At 36.4% G+C, this 13,930-nt stretch overlaps 1 protein-coding gene across 2 annotated transcripts; it reads right to left on the bottom strand.

Moving 5' to 3' along the window:
* Positions 1-2,771: 2,771 nt before the first annotated feature.
* LOC100982405 (olfactory receptor 4C13) lies at positions 2,772-6,817 on the bottom strand. Of its 2 annotated transcripts, XM_034934193.2 has the most exons (2): positions 5,888-6,785; positions 2,772-3,600 (listed from the first exon to the last, which is right to left on the bottom strand). In XM_034934193.2, the coding sequence occupies exons 1-2, from the start codon at positions 6,783-6,785 to the stop codon at positions 3,542-3,544; spliced, it is 957 nt and encodes a 318-aa protein (XP_034790084.1). In that variant the 3' UTR covers positions 2,772-3,541. The 2 variants fall into 2 exon arrangements, with proteins under 2 accessions (XP_034790084.1, XP_003815875.2); XM_003815827.5 differs by lacking the exon at positions 2,772-3,600 and having other exon boundaries at positions 5,789-6,817.
* Between the last annotated feature and the right edge of the window lie 7,113 nt (positions 6,818-13,930).

The raw sequence follows: 13,930 nt of genomic DNA, 5'->3' as shown, positions 1-13,930 counted from the left end.
CCAGCACAATGTGGAATATATGTAATTATAATGGATAGTTTTGCATTGTTTCTGACTCCCAGAGAAAGTTTTTAGTATTTTCTCATTAAGAACAATGTTGGCTGTAGGGTGTTTGTTAATAGGCTTTATCCTACTGAGGAAGTTCTATTCCTAGTTTTCTTAAACTTTTTAAAAATCATGAACATATGTTAAATCCTATCAAGTTTTTTCTCTATTTATTGAATTGATCATATTTTTTTCTACTTAATTTTGTTCATGCAGTGAATTATATGAATTGATTTTTTTTTTTTTTTTGAGACAAGGTCTCTCTCAGTTGCCCAGGCTGGAGGGCAGTGACACAATCACCAATCACTGCAGCCTTAACTTCCTGGGCTCAAGCGATCCTCCCACCTCAGCCTACCAAGTAGCTGGAACTATGGTGCATGCCACCACACCCAGGTAATTAAAAATTTTTTGGTATAGATGGGGTTCTCAATATTTGCCCCAGCTGGTCTTGAACTCCTGAGATCAAGCGATCTGCCCACCTCAGCCTCCCAAAGTGCTGGGATTACAGGTGTGAGCCACTGCATGTGGCCATGAATTGATTTTGAATGTGAAATCAACATTTCATTCCTGGGACAAAACTTACTTGCTTGTGATACATTATTATTTTTATATATGGCTGTATTTTATTTGCTAAATATTGGGTTTAGAATTTTTATGACTGTGTTAATGAGAGATATTTATCTGATATTTTTTCTTGTAATGCCCTTTTTCATTTTCTCTAATCCCTGAAAATGTTGATATAAAATTGGTAGTATTTTTTAAAAGTGATATGTAGAATTCACTGATAAAGCTACAGGGATATAATCTTGATATTTTTGGGAGAAGTCGGGAAAATTTTTCAAGTGTGAATTTAGCACATGTATGTTATTCAGGTTTTGCTTGTGTGTGTGTGCGTGTGTGTGTGTGTGTTTAGAAAGTTGTGTTTTTCCAAAGAAATGATAAATGTCTGAGATAATGGATATGCTAATTACCCTGAATTAATCACTATACATTATATGTATCAAAATGTCACTATTTACCCCATAAATATGTACAATTATTATTTGTTAATAAAAATTAAAAGTTGCTTAGTACAAATATTTTAAATTTGCATTTCTCCAGTTACTAATGAAGTTGAAATTTTTTCATACATTTATTGACCATTCATTCTTCTTTTGGAAATTGTTCTTTTCCTTTGCCCATTTTGTAGCTGAATGATTTGTAATTAACTTGTAAGACTCTTTGCATATGGAGGATGCATATATTTCCTTTATTCAATCGAAATATTGTTTTTACAGACATTTTTGAATGACAAAAAATAGAAAGCTGTGTTTTTCAAAGCAGAGGTCCATTTCTTTTTAACTGGCAAGGACATTAGCAAAATTCATTTGTAATGGCCTTTTATTATCTTGTTAATCTACAGCATAGCCTTTTCACTGCTGATTCTCATAATTTTTTTTCCTTATATTTTAAAACTAATTTTGCTAAGGACATGAGTTTTATTAATTTTTACACAAAATCAACCCTAGTCTTTATGTATTTTCTCTATTTTTAAATTAATTTTATTTCAAGTATATCTGTCTTCTACTTACTGTTCATATTATACCATGTTTTATGCATTTATTTTGCTCTACTATTTCTAGCTTCTGGAGATGAAAGCTTAGTTCATTTCCTTTAATCTTTTTTATTTTCTAGTACTTGCATTTAAAGCTATATATTTCTCTCTGAGCAATTCTTTAGCTGCATCTAGTATTTTTTTTTGTTTTTTTACCACCTTTAAGTTAAAATTCATTAAAAATTTTTCATTGGCACTTCTTTAATATATGAATAATTTAGAATTGTGTTGCTTGATCTGTAAATAATTGGGGGATGTTTAGTTATATTTTTGTTATAAATTTTTAGTTGAAGCCTACTATTATCAGATATGTGTTCTGTATGGTTTAGTCCTTTGAAATGTATTGCATCTTGTACTGTGGCCCAGTGTATTTTCTATTGTGGTGTACATTCCATGAGCACTTAGAGATAAGTAGAATAATCCTACATTTGTTTTCTCTTTCCCCACTCCCTTACTAATACACCTTCAGCTAACCTGACTGAAACTGTGTGATAAACTCATGACTTTTTAGGGAAGAACATTGCTTTATTTGCATTCAAATAAAGTTTTCTTGATTTGTTCTGAAGTTAACGTTTATCATCTTCTGGGAGTGAGTTCAGATGCCATCTGCAATGCCACAGATAAACCTTTCACAGTTGAGTTTAAACTTGAGTCTAGTTATAGGTCTAGAAGCAAAGAGGGATGATGAAGATGGGTCTTGAGGGAAATCAACATTGTTTTGCTGGGAAACTGCTTCAGGGAAGGACATATAATTTCCTCAGGCAATGCAAGGTTAAACCTTCAGTAGGGGTGAAGAGGTTTCTTCTGCTAAGGGTGAAGGAAAGGCTCTACTCGAGGTGGGGAGGCCTCTTCAGCTGGCAAAGTAGGCTTATCTTTTCTCTGTTCCATCTTCTGAGTATCCTCCTTCTGAAGCAGAAACATAGTTTCATCCATGACTCTTTTCTCTCTAATCTTCATCCTATATCAAGTTATTTTCCTTAAAATTCATTAATGTATCTTAAACTGTCTCTATTACTCTGTGTTAGTTTGGGTTTCTTAGATGCAGATATGAGATTGAGAATTTTTACAAAAGTGATTTATAAGGAGAAGAGTTTGAGGGAAGCTAACTATGGTAGAGGGAAGAAAGGACATGATCTCAACTGGAGTCAGGCTTCAGATGTCAGGCTTCAGATGTGGTCTCAATTGAAGTCTGCCTTGAGTCTGGAGCCATTGAAGCTCTGGAGGATACATCGTATTACACAACAACATTTTAAACTTTCGTGTCTGTTAGTCATTGGCCACTGCTGGTCCTTGACAGTGGGCATAATCTTCTGGGTGTGGCACCTCCCATTTTCTGTGGTGCAATTGTCCAGGGAAGGGTGGGGCTGTGAGCTGTTAGCAGCCCAGACACAGCAGGTGGGGCATGAGTTCACTTACCAGGCAAAAGGCATTCGAGCTGGATGCAACAGTGTCCCTAACACTCGGCATCTCTTGGGAGTCACCAAAGTTCAGACCCCCATTTATTCACACCTAAATCATTATAATTACCTCCTGGTTGCTCTTCTCTTTGGAGGCTTGACCCTTCAATCCATTTTCCATACTGTAGCTAGAGTATCCTTCCCAAAACAAATCCAACTACATTTCTTGCTAGTTTAAAAGTACTTTCACTATTTTCTCCATGGTACTTAGTATTTAGTTTTAACAGAATTATGAGACACTTTTTGATCTTACCAAGATCCTACTTTACAGCTTCATGTCTTGTATTTTCCCTTTTACAATCTTGGTATCCTACACCGGCACACAATGGGGGTTCAATAAATAATTGTTGAATTAATAGATAAATTGATAATTACAGTGATAGTGAATTGTTTGGGTTTCCTGCTGATTGTTTCTCACCTTCTGGCCTTTGTTACTTATTTCCTCTCATAGATGCACTCTTAGCTCAACCTTGTGCCTACTCATTCTGCTGACTCTTTTTCTCCCTTTGGCTTCTGTTTTTTTTTTTTTTTTCTTTCTTTCTTTTTCTTTTTTGAGACAGAGTCTTGTTCCGTCAGCCAGGCTGGAGTGCAGTGGCGAGATCTTGGTTCACTGAAACCTCTGCCTCCTGGGTTCAGGTGATTCTTCTGCCTCAGCCTCCCAAGTAGTTGGGACTACAGACATGCGCCACCACGCCCAGCTAATTTTTGTATTTTTAGTAGAAACAGCGTTTCTCCATGTTGGCCAGGCTTGTCTAGAGCTCTTGACCTCAAGTAATCCGCCCTCCTTGGCCTCCCAAAGTGCTGTGATTACAGGCGTGAGCCGCTGTGATTACAGGCGTGAGCCACTGTGCCTGGTCAGCTTCTGTTTTTGATGTCTTTTCATCTAGGAATCCTTTTTAGATCTCCTAGGTCTTTGTTGTGTGTCCTTCTAACATGCTTTCACAGCACTCTGTAATTCCATGATCTTACTATTTATAGTATTAGGTTGTAATTCTCTGTTCTCTTCTTGAAGTGTCTCAGAGTATCCTAACTTTTGTGAAAAGAGGACCCTGGTTTCTCTTTATTCATCACTAAGCCCCAGTAATTATCAATGTGCCTGATACATTCCTGGGGATAAAAAGTATTTGTTGATTAAGGAATAAAGAATGCAAGGAATAAGTGGAATACAGTTATCCTGAAATTGCTTTGTGTGTAGCTATATAATTTGAAAAACAGCTTTTAGACTGGGTGTGGTGGCTCACACCTGTAATCCAGCACTTTGGGAGGCAAAGGTTGGCAGATCATGATGTCAGGAGATCAAGACCATCCTGGCCAACATGGTGAAACCCCATCTGTACTAGCCAGGCATGGTGGCAGGTGCCTGTAGTCCCAGCTGCTCGCTAGGCTGAGACAGGAGAATCACTTGAACCCGGGAGACGGAGGTTGCAGTGAGCCAAGATCGCGCCACTGTGCTCCAGCCTGGCAACAGAGAGCGACTCCGTCTCAAAAACAAAAAACAAATGAAACAGCTTTTAATATGAAAATGTTACCAAAAAGCAAACTGATTAATAGAAAAATATAAACAGCCCATATACATAAGATAATACAATTTTACTGGGGGTAGGAAAAATATCAAGATAAACTATATGTTCATATGCTGAGAATGCAGTTTCAATTTCTTTCTCATTGTTTCAATAAGAGTGAAAAAATGTGGTTTCCCTATGAGTTCCAACCAGAATTCTTAGTCTGAAGGTAGAAAATACTTTCCTAGCCTCCACTACTACTTTTGCTTTATATTTTATTGAGTTTATTCATTTTCATTAATCCTTTTATTCATTGATTCTGTTTATGGTATACCAGACGTGGTACCTTGTAGGAACTATTGTTATCTATCGGGCAAGTACTTTATGGATTATAACTGTATATTCAATAAATAGAAATTTCTCCTTGATATCAAAACATCTTTATTTGAACCATCACTCTTTCTAGTCGATTATCAGTATAAAAAGGGTAACATGAATAATAGAAAATGGTTCTGAAGCCTACAAGGACATTTGAAATCATGGTATAAACTTCATTGTTTACCCATCAGATGCTAAATATATTTTTGCTTTTATAGCCCTGAAGTAGTTAGATAGCATAATATTTCAGAAAACAATGGCCATCAGTTTTGATATATAAAAATGAAACAATTATTAACGAAAAAGTTATATTTTTAATGAACTAACATATACAATGTGTCCAGCTAGTCCTTGTCTCAATAAATGATAGCTGTTATCATGATCTGATATTTCTATCATCATTGCTTGGCAGGGTATCATGGTAGTTAAGCATATGGTTTGGGAAATCAGTGAGATTCTGGTTACTTTCTATTTTATATTTCTATTTTGACACTGTCCCCTTCTCTCAGTTTCCTCTTTGGTAAATGGGGATAAGAATAATGCCTCCCTCAGTTTGTTATGGACATTATTACTTAATATAGATATATTATTTTATTACTTATTTTACATTTATTAGAAGGAAGGCCTATGAGTTTCATATATATGGATGAAGCTAGTGAAACTAAGCCCTGAATCGGTAGAATTTTCCCAGTTTGTGAGAATGATACATGGTTAGGTTTTCTCCTTTTTCCTGAACCCATTTTGACTCCCCTCAAGGCATAATCTATGGATCACAGTGGTTAATTATTTTATTTATCCAATAAGTATTCCTTGCTGACATTACCCAAAATGTCCTTTTGACCCTTGCCTCAGTTGAATCATGTTGGGCTCCAGTCACATTTATTTGACACTTGAAATAGCTTTCCTACTACACAATTTCCTAATGGCATTTTTCATCTGAGCATTCCTCAAGGTGTAGATTAAGGGGTTTAACATAGGAGTTATCATAGTGTAGAATACAGCAACTGCTTTATCAATGGGTAAAGTAGCTGGAGGTCTCATGTACACAAATATGCAGGGTGTAAAGGATAAGATGACAACTGTGATGTGGGAGACACAGGTAGAGAGGGCTTCGTGCCTTGCCTCTAAGCTGTGGGTCTTTAAGGAGTACAGTATGACCACACAGGAGACCAGGAGCAAGAGACAGTTTAACAGGCATATGAACCCACTGTTGGCAGCAATGAAGAGTCCTAGACTGTGGGTATTAGTGCAGGCAAGATTGATCAAAGTGTAGAGATCACACATAAAGTGATCTATGACATTAGGACCACAGAAAGGTAATTGGCAGATGAAGAGGATCTGTATGGTTGCATGAAGAAAGCCTCCTACCCATGACACTCCCACTAGCAGGCTACAAACATGCTGCTTCATGATGGTGGTATAGTGCAAGGGCTTGCAGATGGCCACATAGTGGTCATAGGCCATTACAGTAAGTAGGATGACCTCAACACCTCTGAAAAAATGTTCTCCAAAGACTTGAGTCATACATCCATTGAATAAGATAGTCTTGTTTTCATAGAGTGAATCTGTGATCAGCTTAGGGCCATTGACAGAGGAATAGCAGGCATCAATAAAGGAGAGATAGGCCAGGAAAAAGTACATGGGGGATCTCAGTGATGGACTGGCAGTGATGGTGACCACAATGAGCACATTTCCTATCACGGCGGTGATGTAGATGACAGAAAACACAACAAATATGACTTTCTGCATTTTTGGATTCTCTGTAAGCCCCAATAGAATAAACTCTGTCACATTGTTTCTATTCGCCATGTATTTCAAATGATGGTTAATTACATTACCTGAAAAGAAAACAATTTTTATTAACACATCTTTAAATTTGTTAAACTTCTCCACTGTAATATGTAATATAATAAATTCTTGGATTCTACTGGGTTGTGATTTGAGGATCTTTTCTGAGATAGGAAAAAGTTTTGAGTTTTGGAGGTTTACTCAAATTGCCTCCCTGGTGAAGACTGTGCTGAGAGTTTTGACATGAGAAACTTTTGTAGCACACAGGCAGGAGACCATCTGTGAACACTTAATCATCTGAAATGACTGAAAGTTGAATGATTGCACACATAGTGGCAACTAAGCCTGAAAAGATTATAGAATATAGATGTAAAGCATATGAATGCAAAGCTCAAAATTTGCTCTCTTTTTTTTTTAGAAAATAATGAAATGTGAAATGTTATGCACAATATGAGTGAAATGATAAAGAGGAATCTGAAGAAGGGGGATTCTTGGGATATTTCTCTAGTGAAGGTCTTTGTGTGTTTTTTATGATGTGGGCTGAGATCCAGTAAGGAGCTGGAAGCCAGATAATGGAACTTAGTTAGCAGACTATTTGTAGAAGTTGACATAAGAATAACAGTGCATTTGTGATTAAAATGTAAAGAAAGAATATAAGAGCTACTATAAAAGAATTCATAATCTATTGTCTAAGTCCTATTAACTTTATAATAGCTAATAATATACACCTCTGAATAATTGCTATGAGCATGACATTGTAGAATGTGCTTTGCACACATGATCTCATTTTATCAATTTTACAGATGAGGACACAATTTCAGTGACTAATGTTAATAGTTATAGTGTTAACATTAACTAATATTTACTGAACACAGCATGTTTCAAGTGCTTTTACAGACATTTGCTTATTGAATCCTCACTGAAAACCTATGTATTAGTTACTATTGTCTTTTTACACTTATTTTACACATTAGGAAATAGAAACACATAGAAATTAAGGTTCTTCCCAAGATCGAGCAGATAATCAAGGCTGGACCTAATATTAAGTTTCAGATTATGCTTGTTAATTGTTTCCCCCTAAGTCTTAACTCATGCCTTATATTGTTGTAATAAACAATGTTGAACTGGTAATTTCCCTTTGATATGGCCATAATTTTTATAATTACTTTAATACAACTTCAGAGACAAGTTTATATGAGTAACTTCATCAGCAGACAGACACACACACACAATGATATATTGAAACTCCTAAATATTAAGAAAAATGTGGTATTACATTCATTGAAGGGCTGTTTTTGCTTAGCCTCTCCCTCAGCCCTATCCATTCCTCCTCGATCCCCTTGCAAAGCATGGGACCCTAGCCAGAAACTTCTGCAAAGTGTTAAAAAACATTATCACAATAGTTAAGTGTGTTAGTTTGAGAATCAGAAAGACCAGATTAGAATCCTCGTTTTTCCACCTATAACTTCTTTTACCTGGGGTATATTTCTTGGCACCTTACATCTTAATCTTATCATCCATAAAATGATAATAATATTCACCTCACATACTGTTATGCGAATTAATTGGGAGAACATATATGAATATATCTACCCTACTGTTAGGGACATATACAGGACTTTCATTTATTTTTATGGCTGTATAAGCCTAGGAGACAGGATAAATTGACAATGTGATCAATATAATACAGAGAAACATTTGACCACACATTAAGCTCACAAAGAAAGTTCTCCAATTTTCCTTTTACAGGGCTTTATATTATTCATAGCAAGTGATCCCAGTAAAGCTTCTCCATGTTTGTACTTGGACTATTCAGCTGATGATTTGCCATTTAATATTCATATTTATGTCTTTTGTGTGTGTGAAGTGTATTTAAATTTTGTTTTAGTCCTCATAACTTGTCTCATTCACTAAGGAGGTGTCTCATGGCAAAACATGGTACCCAATGTCAGAGAGATGGGTTCTACAAATAGCTTAATCTCTATAAGCCTCAAATATTTCAACTGTCAAATTAGGTTAATGATATTTACCAACTACCTTTTGAATAATTGGAGTGAGAATGCAAGACTCTATTACTCTATTTGAAAAGTGCTGAAAAATAATGATTACTCTATATAGAAAGTAACAATCTTTCATAAGCTTCAGCACTATTGAAAAACTTAGTAGTCTTTGATGATCTTAATGATGTTTAGGTGTGCTCAGACACAATCTTATTTGAAATTATCTTTTCTTGGAATAAGTAAGCTTCAATGTGAAAGGTATTTCACACTTCAAAAGAGCTTATTCAGATGATTCAATATCAAATCAACAGTTGTTAAGAAAGTCTGTTTGTAAGTCTAAATATTTTCTTCTAGCCTAAAGACTGAATATTTTCACACACAAAAAAAAAAACAAAAAACGGATCTTTACATGGCTCTGGTCCCCGCAGGGTAAGACGAAGAAACTGTGGAAGAAATACATGAAAATGAGTCACTCAATTCATGATGAATTTTGCTCTGGAGATGTGAACAACAACAACAAAAAAAAACATTTTTACCTTGTACTGCATGTATATTTAAAGAGGTTTCTATAAAGATTCAAAGACCTTGTCTTGTAGCTGTTGCTTTATCTCCCAGGAATTAATTATCTCCTTTGATGGAAAGACTGTCTTAGAAGCAGATATTCTGGAGAGACATGGTTGAAAAATACCCATCCTGAATGGGGAATTGAATGCTCTATATTTAAAACTTAAGCCTGTGAGAGTCCTTTTTTCCTATCTGAATCCAGGTTTCTAAGAAAGCTGAATGCCACATAAATGGCAAGGTGGCATAATTCCAGAGTGGGCACCACATGTAGTTTCCCTGTCAACTCATGCTACAGAAAGAGCTGCTGTTTTTTCATCTAATATGAAACCATTTTTGGAAAAATGTTATTGGTTGCTTGAGATCTAGAGCACTGAGGGCATGAAATTAATGGCAGCCAGTTTAAAGGACTTGACTCCAAATGCTGTTGTTTTTCTTTCCCTCCTCATACTTTACTGAGGTATATTTGACAAAAAATTTTTATATTCGAGGTGTACTACTTGATGATTTATATATTATACATTGGGTAATAAACACCATAATCAACATAATTAACATGCTCATCACCTTATATAGTTAATCACTTTTATTGCTATGGTGAGAAACTTGAGCTCTACTACCTTCATTTTTTTATTATACTTTAAGTTTTAGGGTACATGTGCACAACGTGCAGGTTAGTTACATATGTATACATGTGCCATGTTGGTGTGCTGCACCCCTTAACTCATCATTTAGCATTAGGTATGTCTCCTAATGCTATCCCTCCCCCCTCCCCCCACCCTACAACAGGCCCTGGTGTGTGATGTCTCCCTTCCTGTGTCCATGTGTTCTCACTGTTCAATTCCCACCTATGAGTGAAAACATGCTGTGTTTGGTTTTTTGTCCTTGTGATAGTTTGCTGAGAATGATGGTTTCCAGCTCCATCCATGTCCCCACAAAAGATAGGAAACCATCATTTTTCATGGCTGCATAGTATTCCATGGTGTATATGTGCTACATTTCTTAATCCAGTCTATCATTGTTGGTTCCAAGTATTTGGTATTGTGAATAGTGCCACAATAAACATATGTGTGCATGTCTTTAAAGCAGCATGATTTATAATCCTTTGGGTATACACCCAGTAATGGGATGGCTGGGTCAAATGGTATTTCTAGTTCTAGATCCCTGAGGAATCACCACACTGGCTTCCACAATGGTTGAACTAGTTTACAGTCCCAACAACAGTGTAAAAGTGTTCCTATTTCTCCACATCCTCTCCAGCACCTGTTGTTTCCTGACTTTTTAATGATCGCCATTCTAACTGGTGTGAGATGGTATCTCATTGTGGTTTTGATTTGCATTTCTCTGATGGCCAGTGATGATGAGCATTTTTTCATGTGTCTTTTGGCTGCATAAATGTCTTCTTTTGAGAAGTGTCTGTTCATGTCCTTTGCCCACTTGATGATGGGGTTGTTTGTTTTTTTCTTGGAAAGTTGTTGGAGTTCATTGTAGATTCTGGATATTAGCCGTTTGTCAGATGAGTAGATTGCAAAAATTTTCTCCAATTCTGTAGGTTGCCTGTTCACTCTGATGGTAGTTTCTTTTGCTGTGCAGAAGCTCTTTCATTTAATTAGATCCCATTTGTCAATTTTGGCATTTTTTGCCATTGCTTTTGGTGTTTTAGACATGAAGTCCTTGCCATGCCTATGTCCTGAATGGTATTGCCTAGGTTTTCTTCTAGGGTTTTTATGGTTTTAGGTCTAACATTTAAGTTTTTAATCCATCTTGAATTAATTTTTGTATAAGGTGTAAGGAAGGGGTCCACTTTCAGCTTTCTACATATGGCTAGCCAGTTTTCCCAGCACCATTTAATAAATAGGGAATTGTTTTCCCATGTCTTGTTTTTGTCAGGTTTGTCAAAGAACAGATGGTTGTAGTTATGTGACATTATTTCTGAGGGCTCTTTTCTGTTCCATTGGTCTATATCTCTGTTTTGGTACCAGTACCATGCTGTTTTGGTTACTGTAGCCTTGTAGTATAGTTTGAAGTCAGGTAGCGTGATGCCTCAATTCAACAAGAAGAGATAACTATCCTAAATATATATGCACCCAATACAGGAGCACCCAGATTCATAAAGCAAGTCCTCAGAGACCTACAAAGAGACTTAGACTCCCACACAACAATACTAGGAGACTTTAACACCCCACTGTCAACATTAGACAGATCAACAAGACAGAAAGTTAACAAGGATATCCAGGAATTGAACTCAGGTCTGCACCAAGCAGACCTAATAGACATCTACAGAACTCTCCACCCCAAATCAACAGAATATACATTCTTCTCAGGACCACACCATACCAATTCCAAAATTGACCACATAGTTGGAAGTAAAGCACTCCTCAGCAAATGTAAAAGAAAAAAAATTATAGCAAACTGTCTCTCAGACCACAGTGCAATCAAACTAAACTCAGGATATAAGAAACTCACTCAAAACTGCTCAACTACATGGAAACTGAACAACCTGCTCCTGAATAACTACTAGGTACATAACAAAACAAAGGCAGAATTAAAAATGTTCTTGGAAACCAATGAGAACAAAGACACAACATACCAGAATCTCTGGGACATATTCAAAGCAGTGTGTAGAGGGAAATTTATAGCACTAAATGCCCACAAGAGAAAGCAGGAAAGATCTAAAATTGACACCCTAACATCACAATTAAAGGAACTAGAGAAGCAAGAGCAAACACATTCAAAAGCCAACAGAAGGCAAGAAATAACTAAGATCAGAGCAGAAGTGAAGGAAATAGAGACACAAAAAAAAACTTTCAAAAAATCATTGAATCCAGGAGCTGGTTTTTTGAAAAGATCAACAAAATTGATAGACGCTGGCAAGACTAGTAAAGAAGAAAACAGAGAAGAATCAAATAGATGCAATAAAAAATGATAAAGGGGATATCACCACCAATCTCACAGAAATACAAATTACCACCAGAGTACACTGTAAACACCTCTATGCAAATAAACTAGAAAATCTAGAAGAAATGGATAAATTCCTTGACACATACACCCTCCCAAGACTAAACCAGGAAGAATTTGTATCTCTGAATAGACCAATAACAGGCTCTCAAATTGAGGCAATAATTAATAGCTTACCAAGCAAAAAAAGTCCAGGACCAGATGGATTCACAGCGAAATTCTACCAGAGGTACAAGAGGAAGCTGGTACCATTCCTTCTGAAACTATTCCAATCAATAGAAAAAGAGGGAATCCTCCCTAACTCATTTTATGAGGCCAGCATCATCCTGATACCAAAGCCTGGCAGAGACACAACAAAAAAGAGAATTTTAGACCAATATCCCTGATGAACATCGATGCAAAAATCCTCAATAAAATACTGGTAAACTGAATCCAGCAGCACATCAAATAGCTTAACCATCATGATCAAGTGGGCTTCATCCCTGGGATGCAAGGCTGGTTCAACATATGCAAATCAATAAACGTAATCCAGCATATTAAACAGAACCAATGACAAAAACCATATGATTATCTCAATAGATACAGAAAAGGCCTTTGACAAAATTCAACAACCCTTCATGCTAAACACTCTCAGTAAGTTAGGTATTGATGGGATGTATCTCAAAATAATAAGAGCTATCTATGACAAACCCACAGCCAATATCATACTGAATGGGCAAAAACTGGAAGCATTCCCTTTGAAAACTGGCACAACACAGGAACACCCTCTCTCACCACTCCTATTCAACATAGTGTTGGAAATTCTGGCCAGGGTAATCAGGCAGAAGAAGGAAATAAAGGGTATTCAATTAGGAAAACAGGAAGTAAAATTGTCCCTGTTTGCAGATGACATGATTGTATACCTAGAAAACCCCATTGTCTCAGCCCAAAATCTCCTTAAGCTGATAGGCAACTTCAGCAAAGTCTGAGGATACAAAACCAATGTGCAAAAATCACAATCATTCTTATACACCAGTAATAGACAAACAGAGAGCCAAATCATGAGTGAACTCCCATTCAGAATTGCTACAAAGAAAATAAAATACCTAGGAATCCAACTTACAAGGGATGTGAAGGACCTCTTCAAGGAGAACTACAAACCACTGCTCAATGATATAAAAGAGGATACAATCAAATGGAAGAACATTCCATGCTCATGGGTAGGAAGAATCAATATCACGAAAATGGCCATAACTGCCCAAGGTAATTTACAGATTCAATGCCATCCCCATCAAGCTACCAATGGCTTTCTTCACAGAATTGGAAAAAACTTCTTTAAAGTTCATATGGAACCAAAAAAGAGCCCGCATTGCCAAGTGAATCCTAAGCCAAAAGCTCTACCTTCTTAAATCTACTGTACTGTATACAAAACTGTAGTAATAACTGTAGTCACTTTGCTGTACCTTAGCTCTACCACTTATTTTACGTAAGTGTGACTTCATACACCTTGACCAACATTCCCATTTCTCCCTGCATTAGCCCCTCACAACTACTATACTATTCACTGTTTCTGTGAGTTTTATTATTTTAGCTTTTACCTATAAGTGAGGACATGCAATATTTGTCTTTTTGTGCCTGGCTTATTTTGTTTAGCATAATGTCCTGCAG

Source organism: Pan paniscus, chromosome 9 (genome assembly GCF_029289425.2).
Source record: "Pan paniscus chromosome 9, NHGRI_mPanPan1-v2.0_pri, whole genome shotgun sequence".
In the NCBI taxonomy this organism is placed as follows: Eukaryota; Metazoa; Chordata; class Mammalia; order Primates; family Hominidae; genus Pan; species Pan paniscus.
Note: the sequence above shows the minus strand (reverse complement) of the source record. Positions and strands in the feature narration are given on the sequence as shown.

Excerpts from the sequence above, each read along its gene's own strand:
- LOC100982405 (XM_034934193.2), bottom strand. The coding sequence starts at position 6,785 with ATGGCGAATAGAAACAATGTGACAGAGTTTATTCTATTGGGGCTTACA. Across the intron at positions 3,601-5,887 it reads AAATGCCATTAGGAAATTGT|GGAGAAAAAGAGTCAGCAGA; the intron begins GTAGTAGGAAAG and ends CAGAAGCCAAAG.